Below are 27,610 nucleotides of genomic sequence, written 5' to 3'. Positions count from 1 at the left end.
TCTGTTCTGCTGCCATCTGCAGCTCCTGCTTGTTTTGAGGGCTAGTTGGCTTATGCATTTCTTATGCTGAAGAGAAAACTTGTTTAGTTGGATTCAGTTCGGGTGAATAAATTGGCCAGTTAAGAATTTTCCAGTTTTTGGCTTTGAGAAACATCTTGGTTGCTTTAACAGTATGTTTGGGATCATTGACTTGCTGTAGGTTAAAGTGCTGTACGATGAGTTTGGAGGCATTTGCTGGAACTTGAGCAGATAAGATGCTTCTGTACACTTCAGAATTCATGCTGCTGCAGCCATCAGCAGTTACATCATCAATGAAAACAAATGAGCCAGTACCTGTGGCAGCCATACATGCTCAAACCATGTTATAGATTGAGCATGTATGGCTACCTCAGGTACCACACCATGTTTTACAGATATGGGGGGGGGGGGGGGGGGGGGGGGTATTTTTGGATGTCAGGCAGTTCCTTTTGAACTCCACATTTTGCTCTTGCCACCACTCTGAAACAGGTGAATCTTGGTCTCATCTGTCCACCTTCCAGAACTAACTAACTAGTGGTTTGCATCTTGCAGTGTAGCCTCCGTAGTTTCGTTTGTGAAATCTTCTGCAGACAGTAGTCACTGATCTGTGGGATAGGTGTTTGGGTTTTTTTTTTCTTCATTATGGTGAGAATTCTTCGGTCATCATATGTAAAGCTCTTCCTTGGTCTACCAGGCCATTTGCAGTTCCTGAGCTCACAACTGCTCTCTTTCTTAATGATGTGCCAAACAGTTGATTTTGGTAAGCCTAAGGTTCGGCCTATGTCTATGGATGTTCTTATCATTGCTCAGGTTCATAATGGCTTCCTTGACTTTCTTTGGCACAACTCTGGTGGACAAATGCCAATTACAAAGTCCAATGTCAATCAAAAGCCTAGAGTATCTGCATTAGAGTATCTGCATTAAGCAAGCAATTAAACACACTTGACTAATCAGAAGCACCTGTGAAGCCATTTGTCCAAAATATTATGGTGCCCTGAAATGGGCGGATTATACATAAAAAGTGCACTAATTTCTACATATTGAAACTAAAATGTATGGAAAAATACCCCTAAAAGCTGAGAATGTGCATGTTAACTACATGAGAAATGTTTGATTGCATATTCAAAATTGTGGTGTATGGAGCAAAATCAAGAAAAAAAAAATCTTTGTCTTTGTCCCAAGCATTATGGAGCTCACTATACACACACACACACACACACACACACATTTTTAACCACAGCCATGTGTGTTTGCTGTATGTTCTTTGACCTTATAGGCAGTCACTTAAAAAAGTCATTTCACAAAATTGCTGCCCTTGCCAGAATGTTATATATTATTTCCACTTTTGGCTTTATTTTATGCATGCTCCCTGCCTACTTAATATGTTTTTCCCCCTCATTTTTTGAGGCTTTTGAAGTTGGGGTGTTAACGTTGCAAATGTGAAGAATTCACTACACCTGTGTTTTGAGGACCCCTAGCATGGATTATTTAATTATATTATTTTACTTTCAAGTAAGGGATCCCCTTACTAGCCTCACAGACCAACTCACACAACCCACTGTAACTCCATTAGATCAGTGGTTCTTAACCTGGGTTCGGTCGAACCCTAGGGGTTCGGTGAGTCGGTCTCAGGGGTTCGGTGGAGCCTCCGCCGCAGAGGTCCACCCCTCAGTCTAGTCTGCAGTTAGTGGGCACAGTCATTGAAAGCGTCCTGCTCTGAGATTTCCTACCGGTCCGCTTTGAGGTCGCTGGTTTATGCAGCAGAGTGAGACCTCCCTATCAGACCGCTTAGAGAGGGCTGTATATGTGTCTGAGTGAGACTCCCTACCGGTCCGCTTTGAGAGCGCTGGATAAACAGCAGAGTGAGACCTCCTTCTCAGTCGGGACCACACACCGGAATTAGCCCGTTATCTCCCGAGCGCCGATCCAGGCAAATAAGCTCCTGCGGCCGGCGATCTAAAGGGTCAATCGCCGTACGGACTCACGACGTGGCGGCGGGGAACTGGTACTTTTACCCACGGTGATGACACGTTGTAAAACGGCTGTAAAGGAGTGGACGCGCTGCCAGCGTATCACTTCCTGTTTAACAACACCTTCTTTAATAACCCTCCGTCTGACCAGCGGTGTGCGTCAGTGACGTTGGGTTAGCGTTAGTGACGCCGACCCCACGTCCACCTCCAACCGCCACAACGTGTGACTGTCGGTGTGTCGTGTGATTTCTTACGGAATATTTTAATCCATGCTAACTATGTCGGGCAAAAAAAGAAAGTGGTCGGACGAATATGTAAAACATGGATTTACATGTATCACGGAACGTGACGGGAGTCAGCGTCCCATCTGCATGATTTGCAATGCCAAGTTGAGCAACTCTAGTCTCGCACCTGCAAAACTGAAGGAACACTTCTTGAAGCTGCATGGAGATGGGGAATACAAGAACACAACGCTTGCTGAATTCAAGGTGAAGAGAGCCAGATTCGACGAAAAGGCCACTCTGCCCGCTCTTGGATTTGTACCCATCAACAAACCGATCCTCACAGCATCGTACGAAGTTGCTTATCTGATCGCAAAGCAGGGCAAACCGCACACCATTGGCGGAACACTCGTAAAACCAGCTGCGTTAAAGATGGCGAATCTGATACTCGGAACAGCGGCTGAAGGTAAATTATCCCAAATTCCTCTTTCAAATGACACCATCAGTGACAGAATAGAGTGCATGAGTAAAGACATCTTGGCTCAAGTAGTCGCGGATCTGATTTCAAGCCCGGCAAAATTCAGCCTTCAACTCGACGAGACCACCGACGTTTCCAATCTAAGCCAGCTTGCCGTTTTTGTGCACTATGTGAAAGACGACATGATAAAAGAAGAGTTTTTATTTTGTAAGCCTCTTACAACAACAACTAAGGCAGCCGATGTGAAGAAGCTTGTGGATGACTTCTTCAGAGACAACAACCTTTCATGGGATATGGTTTCTGCAGTTTGTACGGACGGAGCTCCAGTGATGCTGGGAAGAAAGTCTGGTTTTGGTGCGCTAGTAAAAGCCGATGCACCGCACATCATTGTTACGCATTGCATTCTGCACAGGCATGCGTTGGCAACAAAAACCTTGCCGCCCAAAATGGCAGAAGTATTAAAAATTGTAGTGGAATGTGTGAACTATGTGCGAAATAGTGCTCTGAGGCACCGCATCTTCAGTGAGCTGTGTAAAGAAATGGGCTCTGAATTCGAGGTACTTCTTTACCATTCGAATGTTCGGTGGTTATCCCGGGGACAGGTGCTGAATCGTGTTTTTGCCATGCGTGTGGAATTAGCCCAGTTTTTGCAAGAGCACCAACATTTTCATGCAGATTGCTTCAAAGATTCTGAGTTCATTCTCATTTTAGCATACATGGCTGATATATCCGCAGCTCTCAATCATCTAAATCAGCAGATGCAGGGTGGTGGAGTTAACATAATGGAAGCAGAAGAAAACCTGAAGGCTTTTCAAAAAAAGTTACCGTTATGGAAACGACGAGCAGAGAACAACAACTTCGCAAACTTCCCACTTCTGGACGACTGTGTAAGTAAGATCGAAGATGTGTGTGGACTTGGAGACATATCTGTACCCATGGAACTGAAGCAAACAATTGCCACGCACTTAGATGAGCTTGCGAAGTCTCTCGATGGATACTTCCCTACAAGAGCATCATATCCAGCATGGGTGAGACAGCCGTTCACGTTTGCTATTGAGACAGCAGATGTCAATGATGAATACCTCGACGAAATCATTGAACTTCAGCAGAGCCAGGTTCAACAGCAACTCTTCAGAACAACAACGCTCTCAACGTTTTGGTGTCAACAAATGGAAAAGTATCCAGTTATTGCTAAGAAAGCCCTGGATTTTTTTGTACCATTTTTGACAACATATCTTTGTGAGCAATCGTTTTCGAGGATGCTGGACATAAAAACTAAGAAAAGGAACAGACTTTGCTGTGAAAATGACATGAGACTGGCACTTTCCAAGGTGAAGCCACGCATATCTGAACTGGTCTCTCAAAGGCAACAGCAGAAGTCACACTGAGGTAAGTTGTTATGAGTTCATGCACTGTGTTGGTTTTGTTATTTGAACAAGGTGATATTAATGCACAATTCATTTCGTGCACCAGTAAAAAAAATCATATTTTATTTTTTACTAAAGAAGGGTTCGGTGAATGAGCATATGAAACTGGTGGGGTTCGGTGCCTCCAACAAGGTTAAGAACCACTGCATTAGATGCTTCATGAAGCTACCTTAAGGAAGCATCATGTATTCACCCTTGGGAGACACTTGTGGATCTATTACTTATTATTTATGAATTATCCATCCATTATCTATACCCGCTTATCCTGGGCAGGGTCGCAGAGGGGTGCTGCAGCCTATCCTAGCGTGCATTGAGTGAGAGGCGGGAATACACCCTGGACTGGCCGCCATTCTATCGCAGGGCACACACACCATTCACTCACACACTCATACCTATGGGCAATTTAGAGTCTCCAATCGGCCTACCTTCCTTCGCCGTGGGAGGAAACCGGAGTACTCGGAGGAAACTCACAAGGACACGGGGAGAACATGCAAACTCCACACAGAAAGGCCCAAGCCGGATTCCAACCCAGGACCTTCTTGCTGTGAGGTGACAGTGCTACCCACTGCACCACCGTGCCGCCCTTATTAATTATCTAATTTGAAAAAAATTATATTTATTTGAAGGATTGTATTGAATGAAATTTCCCCCCCTTCCACTTTTAATTTACAAGCATCTGAAACTTCCCTCTTCTCTCTTCCGAAGCTTTTTTTAAATGGATTATACATAAATTGAGAAATAATTTAGTATTTAGTATCAATGGATAATGGGAAATACTGAAGCTGAATAATTTGAACACACGTGTGTGCGTATGTGTGCACGTGTGTTGAGGACCGGTATATTTCACAAAAAAAGCCATTGTTTTCTAGAAATCCCTGCCAGCAATATCCCCAGTTTCATTTTACAGTAATCAGGCTCAGTAATTCACCGGCATCGTGCTGCCTGCCATTGCCCTGGTCTGCTCATAGCTGATAATACTGCAAACCTGTGAACACCTGTTGTGGCTTAGCTTCATGTCTAGTTACCTCGAAACTACAATCTGCCGAAATAGGCAAAGCAGATATGATTTATCTGTGCCTACCATCAGAGGACCATTGGGATATTTTTCTAATTTGCACCAAGAAGTTTTCCCCCTTTAAAGTTATGTGCACTGCTGATTAAGAAAAATAATAATATATTAATAATATAATAATATACACTCACCGGCCACTTTATTAGGTACACCTTGCTAGTTCCCGGTGTGGTTTTCTGCTGCTGTAGCCCATCTGCTTAAAGGTTCGACGTGTTGTGTGTTCAGAGATGCTCTTCGGCATACTTCGGTTGTAAGGAGTGGTTATTTGAGTTACTGCTGCCGTTCTATCAGCTCGAACCAGTCTGGCCATTGTCCTCTGACCTCAACAAGGCATTTTCGCCCAGAGAACTGCCGCTCACTGGATATTTTCTCTTTTTCGGACCATTCTCTGTTAACCCTAGAGATGGTTGTGCGTGTAAATCCCAGTAGATCAGCAGTTTCTGAAATACTCAAACCAGCCCATCTGGCACCAACAACCGTGCCACGTTCAAAGTCACTTAAATCACCTTTCTTCCTCATTCTGATGCTTGGTTTGAACTTCAGCAGATTGTCCTGACCATGTCTACATGCCTAAATGCACTGAGTTGCTGCCACATGATTGGCTGAGTAGATATCTGCGTTAACGAACAGTTGAACAGGTGTACCTAATAAAGTGGCCGGTGAGTGTGTATGCCCTACATAATGGACTTGTGTCATTTCCTTTCTCAAGGGCTCAAATAATTCAAATTATTGATTGATTGATTTATTGATTGATTGATTAATAATCCTAGCCACCACTCACCAGAATAAAGTCTGCTTGTGGTCGAGCTGCACTGTGTGACCTTTTAATCCCTAATTTGACAAAGCTGCAGAATCAATCACTCAGTTGCTGTGAAGTCGCCGTGGCAATGGGCCAGGTGCTGCTAATAGCTGTTTTTATGCCGGCGGTGGACCGCCTTGCTCCCCGTGATTGTTATGTCTGAATCTGGAGAGCTTTTACAACCCCTCAAGGGAAAACAGCATGTAACCAGCGTGCACCCGTTTAACTTTCAGCGGAATGTTCTGTACAGTAAGAAACTCTTTGTCCCCGATTGCCTGGTCATGATCTCCTGCGTTTTGGCTGTGAGAAATCCAACATGCGGCGTGAAAACGACAGCACAAGGTTAGCAGGGCCTGAAAATAGTTCAGAACATGAATGACAGTGGGGCCAGGTGACCCAGGAGGGGCAAAGTGACAGCGGAGCAGAGTTGACTTAGGCTCTGTGCTTATGCTGTGCCGTGTTTCAGCAACATGTTTTTCAGCTTGTTTTTTCCGGACTTAAGTCAGACGATGGTTGGGAAGAGTGTCTCAGCTTTGGTGAAACAATGACAGTTGGGCAGAGGAGGATCATGGGACTCTGATATCGTTCCAACCCTCTCACCAACTGTGGTGGCCCCATTTCCAGTGATGCTGTTCCATGATTTGAAGGAGGTGAGCTTGAAAAAAGCTTATCATATCTTACCATATCTATCATCAGGCCTGATACTTGACGACAGTGACTGTGGAAAGTAGGTGGAGTCAGTGGTCACCTGCCCCCTCCTTCCATCCTCTCAACCTCCGTTGATCCACATGACTTCACAGTATATGGCCCATCATGTATATACTGCAAATCACTATACCCACACCCCAAGCTGGCCAGAAATAAAATGAGGAGCACAAGCAGTAAAAAGTGACCCTGCATTAATCCAGTTTCCTGACACTGTGGTTGGTTAAATTCTGATTTTCATACTGCAAATGACATCCCAGCAGAGCACATCTTCTTGTTAAAATTATTTTAATTAATTAACCGCTTTCAGTGTGATATCAGAATCTTACATGACCCGGGTGAATTAACACACTAATTGTTTGGGGCAGGGCAGGTGTTTTTTTTTTTTTCTTTTTACACGGTTTTGGGTATTAGTACGAGGATAAAAATCCGTTGCATGTCGTCCTCGCCTCTCACGGCCACAGAGAGAAGACAAGAGGAAGGAAGGATGAGCTCAACCTTAATCAGCTGTATTAATTTTTCTATTTTTGTAGAAGACAAGGCTTGTGTAAATGTGGGATTCCTTAATTCTGTGCTTTCTAGGCTTATAACACGGTCACAGTGGATTTGCACTTAAACATTAAAGATCACAGTTTTGCTCACTTATTTTGACATTATTTCAGTTTTAGTGTATGTTTTCAATTGAGAATTTATTTTCACTTGTGAAAGTTTCTGAATTTATGGTGGTGCACATCAGGGGCAATACATATATTTATTTTATAATGGTTATTCACAGTTAATTACTAAAAATTTGTGAATTTATATTGTGTCAATATTTCATTCCGTCTCACTTATGAAGCTGCACAAGCTCTTCACTCCCAAGGACCTAATGCTGCTGAGGGAAGCAAAGAATAATTATTGTAAAGAATAATTTGGTAGTATTCACGAATAAAATGTCTGGAGGCTTAGTGTTTCTGTAAAAGCTGCTTTGGAGTTACTTAAAAAAAAACAAAAAAAAACAAGTCACTGGGTAATGTGGAGTTTGAGATTTTGAACTAAATTATAAGGTACTTTTTTTTTCTTCTTACATTTATAAGTACATTATGCACCATGAATAATTCCGCACATATTTCATAGGTTTTGATACTTTAGTCTTGATACAATTGTGCCCTTCAAATTGCTGCCCTCATTCATGTCTCTGGTGAGTGTTGTTACAAAGTTACACTATATGACCAAAAGTGTCAGGACATCCCTTGATCTGGGGCTGTTTTTCATGGTTTGGGCTTGGCCCCTTAGTTCCAGTGAAGGCAGATTTTAATGCTACAGCATACAATCACATTCTAGAGGATTCTTTGCTTCCTCAACAGTTTGGGGGAAGGCCCTTTCCTGTTTCAGCAGGACAATGCCCCCAGGGACACAGCGAGGCCCATATAGAAATGGTTTTGTCGAGAATGGTGTGGAAGAACTTGACTGGCCTGCAGAAAGCCCTGACCTCAACCCCATCCAACACCTTTGGGATTAACTGAAAAGCCAACTGCGAGTCAGACCTAATCGCCCAATCAGTACCTGACCTCACTAATGCTTTCTGGCTGGATGGAAACAAATCCTTTCAGCAATGCTCCAACATCCAATATAAAGCCTTCCCAGAAGAGTGGAGGTTGTTATACCAGCAAATCAACTCCATATTAATCCCCATAATTTTAGATCAGATGTTGGATGTCGGGTGTCCAAGTACTTTAGGCCAAATAGTGTATAATGATTTATTTAAGAGCAGTGCAAACTGGGAAAAAATACCTTTTAAATTTAAATTGGATAGAAAAGGAAGTTTATTTTATTGCTTTAGACCACAAATCTCCAAATGGCAAATGTAAATTTGGCAGGTGGACAGAAACGCCCTGGAGTATTGTGGGAGGATGCAAGGCAGAATTGTGAGCCAAAGTCAGGGGCTATGGGGCTGAATTGGGGTACTCCAGATTACTGTGGGAAGCAGGGCTGGAATGCAGGTAAAGCCAACAGGGTTCTGCTGTTCTGTGTCAGTGCAGTTGTGGTGCGATTGGACATGAAGGACCCGTTCATATGCATGACAGCCTGGTGGCAGTAAGTCTCCCATCCCGATCCCCCCCCCGCCCTACCCCACCCCATCCAACAATACAGAGCAAGGCCAATTCAGAGTTTGTTGGGGGGGGTGGGGGGGGAATTTTCTCCACTCCACCATAAACTCTGTAAAACAAATGTTTAGAAAAATAAATTAGATCTGGCAAACTTGGCATGCCCATCTAGCACTTCTGCACTGGTGATTGTGGGTAAGCAACGCTATGCAACTTGTGGGTGGTAAATGCGAATTATTATAGGAAAACAAAACAAAACTCACAAATCCAATGAGTCTCCCCCCTCAGGCTAATTGGTTGTTAAAGTTTTAGGGTGATGGTCGTAAAAGTGTATTTGTACAGCTAAGGGTGAGGGAGTACACACCTTGTACATCACACTGACTTAATGAACTTGCCTTGGTCTGTCCTTATCCACACTGACAAACTCAAACCAAATGTTCAGCTTAAATACTTAAACTTTAGCAACAAGATAAACCCGACAATAGACCTAAGATGTGCTAATACTGTGAGGGTGGGGAGGTGGTAACGACCGCAGGCAACTACAGTGAATGCAAAAGGGGTTTCTTAAAGTTTACCCACCGAAGTGGAATAACCACTAGGTCTCAGAAAGAGACTTAAGGAGGGGGATAACGAAAAGAAGACTCGACTCCTAAGGGAGAATATCCCAACACAAATTAAATGTCTCGGCAGGAGAACGAAACTAAGGCGTAAGGAGTGAGTGAACTTTAGGAAGACTGCGGTGCAGTCTGAAGAAAAGCAAAAGAAAAGGGTGCCTCGTAAATGAGGAAGGCAAAAGGCGTTTAAGGAAAATAAAGAATTAAAGCTAGGTGACTAGTAGGACAGGTGTCTTACTGCTAGTAAAAACAAAAGCTAACTTCAAAAATCCTATACTTTTTTCTTACCACAGTTTCTCTAAGAGAGCTTTTCTCTTTACTGGCTTATGTGTACGTAAGTAGACACTAAAGCGAAGAACAGATCTCACATGACCGTATATAATCTCTCTCAATCAGGTGCAAACAATCGGTCGTAATCAAAAGCAATCATGGAGTGCCCTCAGGCGGTCCTGAAGATTACCACACTCAGTTACCTGAAACAGCACTCAGTTTTCTCAACAGGGATACCGAGTAGCCGATTAGCACAAACTGGTACATGCAATGCATTGAGATATTTTGGGGTAGCACCAGTAGTAATAGCATGCCATCTAGTGGACTCACTCTTGTATGCACTAATGTTACATAATGCAGCAAACAGCACTGAATAAGTGAGGACCGACTAAATTGGACTACTCGAGTTGAGACAGCCTGGTATGGGGCTATTATTGTAGCAGAATTGTGTGCAAATGCGTAATCAGATTTGCAAATGTGTAATCAGATTTGCACGCAGATCTGTAAATGTGTACATAAATCTGTAAATGAGATTTGTAAATGTCTACATCATCAGTTACAACTCAGGCGGACCTCTCAATTGGCTATCTTTTTACATGTGATTTTTTCTACACTTCTGCTATGGCAGAGATTTGCAAATGCATGTGGCGATTTGCAAATGTGTGTGGAGATTTGCAAATGCGTGTGGAGATTTCTAGGTTAACTACGACTCCCATGGTGCACTTCGACATGAAACATCCAATCGCCGAGTTTAAAATTCTGTAACATGAGCCGGTAACTGCGGGCAAGAGAGTTTACGATGTTGCGAAAACTGAAAACAGTGGTCAACTGCACGCAAGGTTGAATAATTAATTTCTTCTACTTAAGGGTAACGGATACTCATAATTTGGCAGTCAAGTCTAAAAATAAGGGTAGGCTATGTAACATACCTGGGTTATGATGGCTGCTGTCAAGGCCAGCCGTTCGGATCTTCGAACAACCCATGGGTAAGTAACGTTTGTTGTTTTGTTTTTTTTTTGTTTTGTTTTTTTTTAATAAACGCAAGGTAACAAATTGATAATAGTATAAAAATGTGAAGTTAACAGGCATAATATTATATAATTACTGAAGCGGCCGAAACAACTAAAGGAGCTTCTCAAAATTCCACATTTTAATGGTAATTCAAGCGAATGCACAGGGCTATTTGCTACTAGCTGTTAGCTTGCTTCCCTCGGTCTTTTAAGAGGAGGCGCGATGTGAAGTCCATAGGCACATGTGACCACACCATAGGCTGTATGAATGTGACAACCTTTGTCAATCTAGTGTAATTTTTAAGTGGCATAACGTTAGTCATCACTCATGACACACATTTAACGTTACCTATGCTGTCACTGGTGCAGGTGACGTATCAAAGAATGTTTCCTTGACGATATGTGTTTCTACCAGATTGTTTCCCTTTGCCAGCCATTGTCTTTGTTAGTTAGTTTTCGGACATTGTTTGATATAATCTCTTAAGCCTTGGTTTTGGGATTTCGCGTTAACTTCACATTTTTATACTATTATCAATTTGTTACCTTGCGTTTATTTAAAAATAAAAAAAAACAAAACAAATGTTACTTACCCATGGGTTGTTCGAAGGTCCAAATGGCTGGCCTGTCTCATTGACAGCAGCCATCATAACCCAGGTGAAACTATAGGTTCAGCTTTATGTTACATACCCTTACTTTTAGACTTGATTGCCAAATTATGAGTATCCGTTACCCTTAAGTAGAAGAAATTAATTTTTCAACCTCGCGTGCAGTTGACTGTTTGGCGACTGGTGAGCTGAAAATTGGTGGGGCGCAAAAATTGTCCTTTAAACTAATCACTGATCTCAAACTTTTAATAAATTTTTTTTTTAATTTTCAGTGATTAACAAGCATGCAAATGATCTGACTAATCAATTGGAAAATGACAGACAGCTTCTTTGCATTGTGTTAGGGAGATTAAATGATAAATGCGATTTAGAAAAATCTGTTTTAATCACTAAGCAATGGCGGAAACTTCCCCTAATTTTCCTTGAGCATCAATACAGTTAATCCACAAAATAGGCTACTCAATACTATCATATATAGCCATCTCTCCTCAAATAGGCAGTTTTAGTGAGTAGCCTAGGCCTTATAGCCTACATTTACTTTCATTTGCAGTACGAAATTGTGCAAATTTTTAATCAACATTATTTGCGTATACATGCACTTCTTTATCCGCACTTGTATCCATGGCAAATATCTGCAATGCGTAGATTGTAAACAATCTTGAAGTGCAGATTTTGTTTTTGCTGGTTATTTTGAAAGCTAACACGGTAGATAACAGACTGGTTTATCTTGTTTAAGTGTAGACTACTTGGTGATTAAAACGGATTTTTAACGGATAAATTGAATGTATGATTTAATCCTCCTAACACGATATGAAGACGCTGTGTATTAGGCTACTTGCCATTTGATTAGTCCGATCATTGGCACGCTTGATAATAAAGAAAAATGAATGAAAACAGGTTGAGATCAATGATTAGTTTAAAGGAAAGTTTTGCGCCCCACCAATTTTCAGCTCATCAGTCGCCGCTCTCTTGCCAGCATGCCCCGCAGTTACCGGCTCATGTTACAGAATTTTAAACTCGGAGATTAAATGTTTCATGTCGAAGTGCACCATGGGAGTAATAGTTAACCTAGAAATCTCCACACACATTTGCAAATCTCCACACACGTTTGCAAATTGCCACACGCATTTGCAGATCTCTGCCATGGTAGAAGTGTAGCAAAAATCACATATAAAAAGACAGCCAATTGAGAGGCCTGCCTGAGTTGTAACTGATGATATAGACATTTACAGATCTCTGTATGCATTTGCAGATCTGTGTACGCATTTACAGATTTATGTAGACATTTACATATCTGTGTACATATCTGATTACGCATTTGCAAATCTGATTACGCATTTGCAAATAATTCTGCTACAATAATAGCCCCATAGCTTGGGGTTACACTGAAGGAGATCGAATGAACCGTTCTCTCGAACTAGGACGTCTGTTACTTGCCCCTCAAAAAGAACGACAAATCGTTGGTCTGTGACATTTCTGTAACATCGTATTGAGCTTACATAGCCTACCTACATACAAGTAGGATGCAGAATCAATGTATTAAAATGAATATTGTATCTTTATTAATGTAAAAGTATACATAATGAATGGTAATGCATTGAAGAGAAGTTTGGTGGGGTGTGCAGCACTAGTTGTCGAACGTGCACGTACTATAACAGAGTGTCACAGAGAAACTGACGCCATTTTTTAGAAAAAGTATCAAAACTCGAGAGGTTCGAAAGGTTCGATACATTTCCATGTATCAACTCGAAGGAACCGATACTGTGAAAAGAATCGGTCCACCCACCACTGCCATCTACTGAACACACATAAAATTTCATCATTGCTATGTAAGTATTACTGCTCAAAATATTTCGGTTATACATGTTATTTTTGAAATTGAGTGTCTTTAAATAGGTTAGTGGTATTACATAATGTGGATATTTTACATAATGTAAGCGTTAGTTAGTAATGTAATAGTTTTTGTGATGCATGCAACAGTGATGTCGAGAGTGTTGGAACATTGCCAAAACGTGGTGGATGGTCAAAAAATGTTTTCATATCGTCCCATCCCCATACGAGAGTACAGAGTATAGAAATACATTCAAGAGTTAATTATTACACATTTAGGTACTGTACAGCATTGTGTGACAATATTTTTGCATTATTTTTAAATCTGACATCAATGTTTCATCTTAAACCTTCATAAGGGGCTCATTTATATGCTTTACAGTGGACAAAAAGCATTATATTCCTTTTTGGAGAGATTGTGGATATGTTTCTGGACCCCTAGCTATTTTAGACCACTGTACTGACAGAAAGCTTGTAATTACCACTTGAAAATGATGCAACCGTGAGTTTCTTGAGTAAAAACAGTTGATTTGTTGTGAAATGCCTGAATTTGTTGTAATTTACAGCAATGCATAATTTAGACATTTTGGGTATATTTGGAGACGCTGGGTACACTGCTTAGTTTTTGCTTCATAGATCTTTAGTAGTTCTACATATCCACCCTTAGATTTTATGAACTTATGGTCAAGAGGTTTTTGATCCAGGACATGAATACTTTAACCTGCTGTATATATACAATCTCCCAGTATTTCATTGTGAACTAAAAAAGAGTTCACAATGATTTTAGATGTTTTTCCTAAACAATTGCATTTGTGGCACTTTATTTCTTCCAAAATTATTAATATAAAGTAATTTAAGCTAGTATTGCAAATGGTACAAATGTCCTGCTTCATTTAAGCCTGGGAGATAGGTTGGTACTTTCTCCTGTTTTTCGTCAGTTTGACTCTGTATGTGGAGATAATTGAGGGTGTTTAGGGAAAAGGGTAAAGCTGAAGACCTTGGAACCATACACCCCTTGCCCTTGGCCATATTGCTGTATTTCACAGCCTTTTCAAATCGTCAAATGTCCTGAAATGCCAATGTTCCCCCATAGCTGGGTCAACTGTTATCACAAGATTATTTCTTTACATTTTTTTGTGAGGTGAGTATTCTTTTACTGTAGTTAACTCAATGCAATATAAATAATTGTAAAGTACTATTATTATTATTATTCTCAGGACTCCTGTCTGACTCTGGCTAAATAATAATTACTTACTGCACTTTGGTAAATGGTTCTACTGTCTGCACACTGTCCTGATATCTTTGGATGAGTTCTCAGATATTCAGAACAATCTTCTTGTTTCTGTTATGTTTTTTGCAGGATTTTTTTGTCCTTGGTGGTTTATGAATGTTATGATGTAATATTTGAATTCCTGTGCAGTCAGGCAATATCATTTTTCATTTTCTACGTCAAACTACTTAACTGGGAATGGATAAATGGAAACACGTGTGCATCTTTTTTCTTTCCTTCTTTCTTTTTTCTTTCGCAAGCATGAATGTGTAGAATGTGTAGAATGTAGTAATATTTTGAGCCCTCTATCTGTTGCCTAGAAGGAAAAAAACTCTGGACAGGAATTTGAGAAATTATCATGATATGATTCCCTTCATTTTCACACCAGAACTGTGATGCACAAAGCCCTGTCCACCTGAACCTAATGACAAATCAGCACTTTAGTCATGTCCACACCAGTCACCAGCATCATGATAATGAGGAATGGCATGTGACAGACAGTACTTTGAGGTTAATTTTAAAAGGAAGTACAATTCAGACAGCAGTAAGTGGCCTTAAGGACAAATGTGATGTGTTGGTTTCAAAGGCTTTCAAATGCTTTCTCTGGAATCTGTCTAAAATATGTTTCTGTATCAGAGACACTGTCATGATGCCGTAAGAGTAATGTGACATCTTGTTTGAATTTTTCAGCTTTTTTGTCATTGACAACTCACTTTATATGTAAGATTTGTCTGGAAGTTCCATTGTTTTATACTCATAGCCTGTCATAACTCAAGACTTGTATTAGGTACAAATCAGTGCTCCTACAAAATTATTGTTTATCAGCAGGGATGCACAACTAGGGCCAGTCCATTTCAGTTTGTGCAAACTTCTGCTCGCAATTGTTTAGTTAGCTCAATCATATCTTGAACTAACATTTCTATAAACACCAGCTCCAGCCACAAACTGGAAGTGTATCCTAAAGATTTTACTATGCTCAAGTACAGCAGTCCAGTGCAGTTTACAGAGCTATCAGAAAACTAAAACTAAGGTAATTGGTTGGAACAAAAACCAACATGCAGATTCACACTCCAGGACCGGAATTGTGCACCGCTGGTTTATAGGGAAGTCTGAGGTAAGCTGTTACTGCCTTCATATAGGGATTCGGAGATGGATGCCAAGTGACACTGACATATTTTTTTTAAAAATTCCACACACTGAAAGCGAGAGGCAGTGAAGGATCATACAGTTATTTACAGGCTGTGATATGACATAGTTTTGTGGTGAAGGCAAGGGGGGGTTCAGCTTAGACAGCATGGAAATAATTTCCAGATGTGGCGCAAGCATTTGTTTCCATGGGAGCACATCCATTTCAACTCCCTGATCTGAATGCATGCTGTTTTGAGATACTGTTAATACACTTGCATTCTGTGTACCTATATACTGTAGGCATGCCTACCAAGGCTTGTAGGGAACTTCTGGGGGGTAGTTCAAGCATATAAATGTTGAAGTTGTGTCCATCTGCCTCCTGTTCATGGTGAGAGGATGAGAAAACTGAATAATACAAATAATTATTCACAAATACAGCAAGATAGCATTAGAATTGTGTACTAAATACCCTACTATATACCTAACTACAATTTTGTATTAACGTTATACTCTGTGAAACATCTGAAAGGCTCTTAGTGTTATAGACATATATGAAATCTGTTATTATTATTATTATTATTATTATTGTTGTTGTTGTTGTTGTTGTTATTGGGCTAGAAAAACTGGCAAGTTTCTGGGAAGATATCTGACAATTAACTATATTGTTAGCAAGATGGCAGCCTGTTCAGCTGGCTTTTAGTACATAGCTGACTGTGCTATGGTGCAGTTACCTGACTGTAGTATTGCACTGGCTAGGCTAAGTGTTAGATAGTTAGCAAGATCTCCTGATCAGATTGTTGGCTCTCTGGATAGCCTGCTCAGTTGGTAAGCTAATTTGGTAACACTTTTCCACAAGCTGGTTGTTTTTGTTTTTAAAATTTTTGCTGCAACATTCACTATTGATTCAGGAGAGCACTGACAAGCATGTGCTGTCCTCCAAAACTGGTGTTGTGAGTCACCTACCTTTTCAGCACAACCTACCCAGTAACTTTAATCTAACTCTATCTACCTGGTCAGATTGCGCTACTATGGCTGAAGTGTTGATATATTTGACATGAATACGAAAACGATACATGCATGTCCATTTTTATAAATAAGCACAAAGCTTCTGAAGCTTTAATGCAATTTAAATGTAAAAGTGATTAATTTTAAGAAACAGACTCACCTTCTCCCAATCTTACCTTTTCAAAATAAAGGAGTGCTTAGTAGCTCAAATAGAAATATAGTTGCAGTTGTGCTTTTAAAAAAATAAAATAAAATAAAACAAACCTATTTAGGAATGTAGGGGAATGTGGTATGACAAAGGGAATGCCTTTGAGGTTAGTTGGCGAGCTATTGATCAGCCAACTAACTAGTTGTTAGCTAGTTAGATTACCATTATAATGCATGCCCAATATGACATAGTTTTTGTAATAGTAACACAGAATTACGGGTGGGATTACCTGTAGTTGAAAGCTATGTACAAAAATTTAAAGAGGATTGAAGCACATACAGTTTGTGTAGGTAGGTCATCCTGAGGGATGGGTCTATTTCTTATCACACCGCAGTTTGCATGTGGTAAGGCTAAACAATGGCATTCAAGTTATACCCTTCAGCAAGAAGAATAAATGGAACTAGTTCAGTAAATATCCAGCTGTGTAAATGGTTGATTCTCATATTTGTAAGTTGTGTAACTTGCCTTGGAACAGGGTACCTGCTGAAGGAATCAATAATATCCTGCTGATTTTTTAGCATTCGGGCAGATCTTATTGAAAGCATCCTGACTGCAATTTCTGTTAAGAATGCTTGGAAATATATTTTTTAACAGGCGCCCCGCACTGAGAGCTGATGAATCATGATGATTTAGAGTGATAGATGAGTTTGCTGAGAAATAACTCATTGTTGTGTTTGATAATAACACCCTTCTGCCAACCAACTGTGAAAAGATTCAGTGCTTTGCCAGATACAAAAAGAAACTGTTGGCTTCACTTTAACAGAAAAGTGCTAAATTTTTACTGTTTTGTGACAGATGAGTAGCAGAAGTTAAATATTTTGCTTCTATATTAAGTCAGGGTTTTGGTCAATCTTCAAAGGAATGAGTCATGTAAGCAACAGTTCAAATAAAAAATTTTCCATGACTGTATGGACATATTGGGATATTTTTTCAAGAACATCTATTGGAATCTGTGTTACATATTATGATGAAGTTTAAGCCTTAAAGTGACAATCTCGAAGATTTCAGTTTCGTTCTCTATGGCGGTGCCAATGGCGAGAAGCGGTAATTGCAGGTGTGTTTTTGGACCTCACTTCCCATAGATCCAACCGGATCAAACCAGTGTCGCCTGTATGACGTCAGTCAGTTGGCACGCCAACTATAACACTTACTATTTACTGAATAAAAAACGGTTGTTATAAAAGTAACGTTATGTACATACTCATTCGTTGTCTAACATTAGTCTAACTCAAGATGTCTTTACACTGCCGAGCCGGGTTAAAATGCCGTAGCAAACCTGGGGTAGAATTAGTGATGATCAATTTCTGCAAACATTCTTTATCCACTTTTTGCCCAGTATGAACATCTTTACACTGCAGAGAAGAATTTGCGGGATTCGCTGTGGCTCGTGCAATTATGTATCTCGTGCACAATAAGCAGTCTTTTTCGTGAATGATTGTTGTGTGGTATTTTTGAAACAACTGCCTTGCAAAATGTTACCCCTGGTGTTTATGGTTTTGCTAGCTAAACTGTTCGAGAATAAAGCTGAGCTGGGTGTTAAATTAGCAATCAGAACAAGAAGAAAAAAACAAAAACAAAGGAGATTTCATCAAAAAGGGCATAAAGGCAGAAGGAACATATGAGGAAGCGTAATAAAATAATAACAATGCTAATCCATACTGCTGTATTCTTTATTTAGTTTTCTCCTGCATGACGTCTTCAGAAATCAGACCCGGCTCTGCTCCACATACCTCGGCTTTATTCCGATCATTATAATATATTGATGAACTCAATGGCAATGTAAATAACGGTAACGTTAAGGCCAGTTCAGATCAATGATTTGCAATGAGGCGAAACGGTTTTAGAATGTTGCAGAGAAAATTGCAGCGATGTGAACTGGCTAGTAGCAGAGCCGTTGCCTGCCCTGAGGTTTTAAAAGACCGTCCTTGTCAAACCGCCAAATGCAGTTTTAGAACGTTTACAATCACACGTCTTGGAATTTTGCAAGTTGCGCCCAGTCTCGTTGAGAATAATTGATCTGAACTAGCCTTAAGTTAGCTTCACTGCAACCTTACAACAAGGTAGCATTGCATTCGAGAGACGGTTTGCAACGTCGGTACCGGTCGGTAGCGTTAGCTAGCATTTTTTTCTAATTGTTAGCCGACATTAGATCGTGTTAATTACATTAGCTAGCTAGCTAACGCAACGTTACCTGATATGAAAGATGGATACTGTGAGCAACGTTGTCTAAACTAATGTTGTCTTTCTTGACATGGTCCGGTAGCTAGCGTTAGCTGTGCAAATAGCTATGTAATTCAGTAAAGTTGCATTGTCATTAAATGTAATACGAAATCTACATCAACAAATAATATGATCTCTCATGTTACACAAAAACTTTTTAGGGTTCCATAACTCCCCCAACCCCCCCTTTCTCTGTTATTGTAACGCATGCAGACACCGGAAAAAACAGTACGCCACTCACACACAAGTGAGTTGAAGAGCGAGCCTGTTGCGTTCGTTCCGCCTACCCTCTCTGGCGGACCAACCACTGATGGGTGATGAAAAACGAGTCACTAACTGTGCGCCGCTTGTGATTTTTTCCCGGGAATGTCGCCACAGACACCAAGTTTTTTAATCATGAATTATGATAATAATAATAGTATTAATTAATATAAAAATAGGCTCAATCACCATTGTGTTACCCAATGCAGCGATAGATAGTTACTTAAAAGACATTTATTGTAATGAAAATCTTCGAGATTATTACTTTAAAGGATGTGTAAATGTATGTGGTCATAATAGTGGAGACTGGTTTTCCTAAGCCCAAGCTACCAAACAAATACAGCCCGTGTCCTTATTAGTCTGTCTATTGCTGCATACATTTTTCAATTTATTAAGTATTAATTAATATTATAGGTTAGAGATACAAGTTGAGATGTGAAAGTGCTCCAAACTACTTTACTAAAAACTGCTCTTGCATTTTGATGCAACAGAGGTAAAGAGAAGGTGACTTACATAACTGTTTCAAAGTAAAATGTTTTTCTAGGACAACATTAATGTAATTGTTCTTTTATATTTTATGTTTATATAAGGAAAATAAACCAAAACAAGGGCATGGCTAATGTCCACAATCCAGTGAAAGGGGAATAAGTTTTACCCACCCCAGCTGTAGGAGTAGGAGCTTGAGCTCACACCAGCCCAGTCTAAAGATTGATTCCTGGTATGAAAGATAAAAGCTATGAGGAAAGACTTAAGATGCTTAATCTCTTGATTGAGGCTTCTAAATTCATAAAGGGGATCAACAAAATGAACTATAAGAGATTCTTCAAGTTGAGTTCTGTTAGTAGAACGAGGGGACATAAATGGAAATTAGCGAAAGGTAAATTCTGTACAGACAATAAGAAGAATTTTTTTACGCAGAGAGTAGTTAATGTGTGGCATAGCCTGTCAGGTCACGTAGTAGAGGCAGAAACTCTGGGGATTTTCAAGACTAGGTTTGATACGGTAGTAGATTGGGATGGCAGGTATGCCATCCCGCCAAGTTACGCCTACGCATGCCCCACACCTATACAGCACCAAGAATTTGGCACTTTTCAGGGTTCCCGACAGAAATAACCACAATCACCACACAATCTCAGCCCTTAAAAACATTCATTTCAGTACCTTCTGACCCCATTTCAACAAACAGAATTCAGAAACACATTCACACGTCCACACAATAAAGCTCCAAACTTTTTTTTTTTTGCGTTTTCTTTTCTTTTTCTTCTTCTTATTTTTCCTGCCTGATTACATCATCAGTGCTCCGGGCTCACACGTAATGGCCCTCATTTATCAATCTAACGTAGAATCCAGCGCAGATCCGAGCACAGAAATCATCTTACAACAGGGTTCACGTGTGATTCATGAAACGTTCGTATCTCGCCAATCACAGTGAATGATCGGGCGTTGATAAATATGGCAGCTTAAAACAATCATTTAAATATCACGCCCCTATATATTCTCGGTTTAGAGGCCTCGCCCCTAGAGTTTACGACATGGAGAAGTGTAATACGGCCAAGAAGAGAAATTTCTCCGACCTAGAAATAGAATATGCAGTCATAAAAATGCAGTGTGGAAGGAAATCACTGCTGCGGTCAACAGCGTTGCAGTGGACAATCGAACTCCAGCTGAGGTTGGAATATTTCATTTATACATCCGTGATATGTATAGCCTATATATATACATAATAGTAATTCGCTTATATCGTAATTCTTTACATTTAGGTGAAGAAAAAATGGTCAGACCTCAGACTCGCCACCAAAAAGCGTGTTGCAGCCCGTAGGCGCAGCACCCAGCTGACTGGAGGAGGCCAGCTAGATTCCAGGCTTGCATTAACGCAGACTAAGGAGCAAGTGTCCGCGCTTATCGGGTCTGCTTCCATTTCGGGCATAACAGGTGGCGGAGGAGACACAGACACACACCTGTGTCCGAGCCGGATAATGGTAAAAATGTAATAGCCTAGGCTACTAGTATTTAAATAATTACACGGTTGCAGGGTTAATTTATTTCTTCATTTTAATGATGTTATAAACATGCTTTCGTTTCGTTCATTTCGTTTTTGTCTTACGGGCACGTAGAGATCTTCTAACAGAGCCAGATCTGCCATTGCCGAGATTTGATGACTGTCAAAGCTCTTGTTTAAATAGGTGACTGAATAAGCATCTAACCTGATTGCTTGTAATTATGTCACCAGTAGCATAGCCTAACAAGTAGGCTATCTCTAAATGAAAGAGAAATTAATCTCATAGCCTACACCAAAAAACTGTTAACCCCGTTAATTGCAAACAATTTGAAAATAACTATTTATGTTAGGGATATGACACAGTCGATGTAGGCCTTTACAAAATAGAATATTTTGCCATAGGCTACATATTTTTAAGTGATGAATATGTGGCTGCATATGCTTAGATGGCAGTCAGAATATGGTCTAATAACAATTCTCCGACTCAGCCAAATTTACTATGCTGCACCGCAAGTCCACTCTGACATGAAAACTTGCGTACACGAGTTGAGACTTGACGTGAGATTTGATCGTAGCCTCCGCTCATGTCCAAATTGATAAATGCCGAGATTTGCGTGGAAATGACCGTACGCCCAGTTTTCTGTCGTACGTTCGTTTCGTAAATGAGGGCCAATATGTCTCCCCATTGGACATTTAAGGTACATCAGCCAATAAATACTTCCGATGCACATGCAAAATTACATATATAGAAGTGCACTCGTTTAAAACATTTTGGTGTTCCTATTTCTCCTTAACAGTTTATTCACTAGGCAGTGCGTCTGCCTGTGACATTTTCCCATGACTGACAAGCGAGGTTGAAGCTCTGCTTGGACTCATGAAAACTTTTCTTTCACTTATTACATTGCCTTACTGCCTTGCTAAAACATTAATAACACTTCTGCATTAACACTTTTGCCTGTTTATAATCTCTGCTTTCGCCATTTTACCCGAGGTTCACATCAGCTACCTTGCTAACGACATGACAGGCCGACTGTGAAATTCATTACCACTAAAACGATAAAATACGAATAATAAAAAAGTTTTGTAAGTCGCTCTGGATAAGAGCATCTGCTAAATGCCTGTAATGTAATGTAAAGTGTGAAAAGATGGATACTGGGTATAGCAAGGAGCCCTTGTACCACACATAGATATTTCAATAGCTCCATCAATTCATCACTCTATCAAGAGCAGTGTCAAAAAGAAGACTTATTTGTTTCTACTTATAACTGTCAGCATAAGGTTTGTTTAGTCTCATGCATGGTCATGTATAAAAATGAGGCCTCGTTCAAAAAGGTGTGAATTTATGGTTTTTGTAAACTACAAATTCTAGCTACAAGATTAATATTGTCTTTATTTGACTTATAGACCAGGGGTCTCAAACACCAGTCCTGGAGGCCCACATTCTTTGCTGGTTCTTGTAATTTCCTCACAATTAACGGCCTATTTGAGGCTTGGAAACAAGGTGTGTAGACTCTTTAACCAATAAATGACTTCAATTAAGCCCTTATGCACAGGGACACATCAAAAACTAGCAGTCACAGCAGCTCTCCAGCATTTGAATATGCAACCCCTGCTGTAAACGCAGTAGGAAGGTTCCATAACATCATACATTTTCTCTGGAATTGGGCCCTCTATTAGGCTGGTGGACATACATGGGATTTCTCTTTAAACATGGCCATTGTGCAACAAAACCTCTTGGGTTTGTCCAAGATTCCCATCGTTGGAGGAATAAGAATAATTCCCAGCTTGTTATGGTGACGAATATGTGGAAAATTCAAAGTACACCACTTTTGAAGTACTATAACAAAAAAAGAAAAGTCATTTGACAATATCATCAAGATGACAACATTTGGATAAGAAATGTGCACCTGGTTCCTTTCAAACTCAGACAATTGTAATCAATTTTTTGCTTCACATTTTCACTGTTTACTCAAGTTAACTCCCACTTATGTTTATTTTAAAAGTGTAAAACTAATATCTTTATACACAACAGAAATGAACCCTGTCTCCATTAGACTCCACACACACTAAATATAACTAGGGATCTCCTCAATCTTTGTTTGTGGCTCTTAATATGTGATTAAAACCTGTTTCAGGTAATAAGAACAAATATAATATTATAATAATATTAATTATTATATTCAGATTTATGGTGAGGGTATGCCTCCTCTGCTGCCAGTAAGTATATCATTTAGAGGGAAACAGAACCAAAAGTCTGCAGACAGATAAATAGCACTCTGAGAGACGTGGTAGTGCATGGGATGCTAGTGCCACTGAACTAACTTGAATTGTATTCTAGCGCTGGCTGGATATATGGCAAGGATCAGGGCTACTTGCAGCTATATATTCAATATTGTGTTTCTTTTTTCTTATTAAGGTTCACAGATAATATTTTCACAAATTCCACCAAGAGGTGTGTGGGCCCGTATGGCTTCCATATGTGAGCAACCACATGGAGCTACTCTTATACTCTTATGGCTGTTAGAGGCCATGTGCGGTTCATCTCTGGAAAACGAGCACCACCTGACTTTACTGGTCGCATTCAACATGCATGCTAAGAAAACAGCTTTCACCTCTGTTTCAAGCCGACTGTGAAAATACCATAACGACTTTGCCCATTAAACCCGGGGACCGAGTTTAGCTGAGGATTTCTCAGACCATTAAACACGTCTGTATGTCAGTCTGTTACAGTGCGGCAAAACCTCAGTGACTTCAATCGCAGCTTGTCACCGCTCCACAGTGACCCCCACTGGTCGGCGACCACTCTACCTGGCACCAAACTAGGGATGGGGGTTTCCCCCTAAAAAAAGCAGTATGTTCCTCCTGCCTGCATTGTATTATAATTATATGGGGCAGCATAACTCAGGAGGTAAGAGCGGTTGTCTGGCAGTCGTAGGGTTGCTGGTTCGATCCCCCGCCCTGGGAGTGCTGAAGTGTCCCTGAGTAAGACACCTAACCCCTAATTGTTAACAACGAGCTGATTGGTACCTTGCATGACAGCCTTTCCCCGTTGGTGTGTGAATGGGTGAATGAGAGGCATCAATTGTTAAGCGCTTTGGATAAAAGCGCTATATAAATACAGTCCATTTATATGATTTTTTATTGGTTTGGCAAAAATTCTGGTCCAAGTTGTCCAACATAACTTAAATTTAGCATATTATCCATTTATACGACAGGGATTTTACTGAGGCAATTCAGGTTAAGTGCTTTGCTCGAGGGTACAATGGCAACACTTTACCTAGGAGTTCCAAACCTTAACCACTTAACTGCACTGTTTGCTGTTTTGTACTCAGCTAAGTGGTGAAGGATTAATTCACACATGCCTCCATTCAGTGAAGGCAGCCTGTGCTTGTAAAGACACGTGTGTCATAGAGATCAAATAATTTGTTTTTCACCATACAGGTAATATTAGGCAGAATGGAGAGCTTGATGTATGTGAAAATAAAAACAAAGCAAAAGCAAGTCAGATGAAAGTACTTATTGTGGGTTCTTTGTGAGAAATCAAAATATTAATTTGTGGGCCTACAGCACGCTTGTGTAACATTTCATATAACTTCATAGGACCAACTGCACTACTCTACACCCAAAGGCACCCTGAGCTTAAATCAGGAGTAGGTGATGGATAAACAATAGCTCATTGGAAGTATTCCTGCCTCAACTGATGTATGAATACTTCCCTGTTACTGTGATTAGAGTAACCAAAATGAAAAAGTAAGATACATATCAAGTGTCTGTGGGATCATAAAATACAAAGTACACAGAATAATTCTCAACAGGTATTTGTAATTGCAGTGTGATGGGTCATTATGATGTCATAACAAAGTGTACCCCCTCTCCACCCATCCACACATTCATACACACACATTCCTTCTTTCACTAGCAGTTCATTTGTGTTCATGTCTCTTTTTGGCAGTTACTGAGCACAGCAGATGGGTCTAGTGGCATGATAACATAAACAGGGGTCATGACCCAATGTAATACTGATTCGAAAACTGCTGTAAGACCATAGCTCCTGTTTTCACAGCCATTCAATGTTACAATGTATTAAAAAGAAAGATTTTAGCATTGCTAAACTGATACTGTACTTTGGGGTATAATTTGGAACCTGTGTTCACGATGAAGTGGTTCATTCAGTTTTTCTGGAAGCAGTTGTACAGATTCCCGATCCAACCACACAACTGAAAATATCCTACACTGCAGCTTTTTAGTCTGCATTGATTACTGCAAGATATGCATTGTGCAATGCATGTGTACCAACATTAACATCTTTGTTTTGTGCCCTCAACGATGGGGAGAACAGTTTGAAAAAAATATGTCAAACGCATAAAGTTTGATAGCACGTGCAATTGCTGGTGCTTCTTTACAGATGTGGGGGGGCTCAAAGATAGTAGTTTTTTTTGTTTGCACCTTCCCTGTGCTTGAAAACAGACTATTCAGCAGCTTCCCTGTGCGACACCCGCAAACTCCCCACTCCATTCCCACCCCAGAATGCCCAACCATCTCTTCCCCAGTATGTATTTCTTTAATTTTGAGGCCCAGCTCCCCTGGGCTCAGAACAGGACAAACAGCCTCTCTGGCATGCTTGCTGACAGCGCTCTGATTAAGGACTATGCTTCTTTCAATGCGAGTGGGGCGCAGAGGGGTTCAGAGGGGTGGGAGCTTCCTCTTCTTCCCCCCCTTCTGTCTCAACCGGTGCCTCTCGCTCTGAGGCCCGCAGTGGAGGTTCAGCCGGGGACACGATGTCTGGCAAGCACTCCCCCCCAAAATGTGCCGAGCTCCAACCCTAGAGCCGAAGCGAGAGGACGTTGAGGTTCCCAGTACTCACATTTATTATTTCTGCCTTTTTGGGGGGATTTGTTTGGCAAAAAAGTGGGATATAAATGTACTGAGAGGTGAACAAGCACATGCGTAAAACCTTAAAAAAAATAGTTTATAGTTAATGCTGGCAATGCTGCCAGCTGCTGCTTTCTTTCTTTCATTCTTTCGTTATTTATATTTTCTCTATTATGCATTTTCCACTTTCTATCTCTCTCTCTCTCTTTCTTTCTTTCTCCTCCGCTCAAACTTTTCTTGCTGCATTTGATGTTAATGCTATTACCTGAATGAAGAAGTTATTGCCTATAATTGCTCTCTTATGTATTAATAGCTGTGAATTTCTTTTGAATAAAAGAGATTCTGGTTATCTGCGCATTCGGGATGAGTTTGTTGGTGTTGTGTTTCAAGTGTTCCAAAAACCTGAAGCAAACCAAGAGACTGAATCACATGGTTTTTATCATCAAAAGCAAGCTTACCCAGAAACAGTCGAACATTGCTCGGAGCGAGAACACTAGAGAGGGGCACAACTGAATCAATATCCCCTCACTGATCCTGCTTATTGGATCTGAACAGAGAAATTTCCGTTCTTGAAAAAAGAGCTCCTTTTTTGATCAAATTATTTTTGTATTTGAAATTCAGTTATGTTGAAAGCATACTCACATTCTACCAAATGTGTTCTTACAAGCATAGTGTTCTCATGAGCACATCATTATACTGATGTGGGTCATTCTTATGTACTACTTATGAATATGTTATGTGGCTGTTATTCTCATGCAGTTCTTACGAATATGTCACGTATGCATTATGAAGATGCAGTTATGTAATGAATGATCATTTACTCAATTTTACTTTGTCTTTTCAAATGGATCTAGGCTGCATCGCTTGCATTATCCACAACACTTTATGAGTTCATATTTACTATTAAGTAAATATTAAAAGTGCTTGTGATCTACCCATTCCCTAACTTTTTTCATCTGTATTCATCACAACATCTTTAGCAGAAACATTTCTACCAGAACAGAAGTTAGGTTCTTTATTTTGCATGACCTCTTTTATTATCTCATTTATAAATGAATGACAATACAATGTGAACAGAGGTTCAGGTCCAATCATCGTTGTACATTGGGATAGCCAAAGTAAAACTGAGAGACTGTTTAAAAATAGAGAGCTGTATAATAAAAACAAGCTTAAAATAAGCTATAGTTCTGAATAAAAGATTGTTCAGTCACTTATAAATGTTCTTTAACATGGAAAATTCCTGGTTATGATCTGAATTACATTACCTTATATAACTTTATATTCAGCAGTCAGTCTTATCCAGAGTATCTTATAATGTGAAAGTTGTTTTAAACTGCTTTTATGTTTAAGGTCAGGGCCAGAAAGCAATTAAACATAGAATTGCTGTGAGCAATTGTATTAAATATGAACATGATTTACTCTTTATTTCACTTTAAGTGAGGTAATCTGATTCTGTCTTGGTTTGGGAGAAAGATAAGTCTATTGTGCTTGAAAAACATTGTGTCTTCTTGGATGATTTGGGAGCAGCTATAGTGTTTATT

The 27,610-nt window shown here is 40.1% G+C and overlaps 1 protein-coding gene across 1 annotated transcript; it reads left to right on the top strand.

The window, feature by feature from the left end:
* Positions 1 to 2,266: 2,266 nt before the first annotated feature.
* On the top strand, positions 2,267 to 4,075 carry LOC118206534 (protein ZBED8-like). The gene has a single exon (XM_035379335.1). It carries the CDS (start codon positions 2,267 to 2,269, stop codon positions 4,073 to 4,075), a length of 1,809 nt encoding a protein of 602 aa, XP_035235226.1.
* The last annotated feature ends 23,535 nt before the right edge of the window (positions 4,076 to 27,610 follow it).

This window comes from Anguilla anguilla, chromosome 10 (assembly GCF_013347855.1).
Source record: "Anguilla anguilla isolate fAngAng1 chromosome 10, fAngAng1.pri, whole genome shotgun sequence".
Lineage (NCBI taxonomy): Eukaryota > Metazoa > Chordata > Actinopteri > Anguilliformes > Anguillidae > Anguilla > Anguilla anguilla.
The sequence above is the reverse complement of the archived record's forward strand: the minus strand, read 5'-3'. Positions and strand labels throughout refer to the sequence as shown.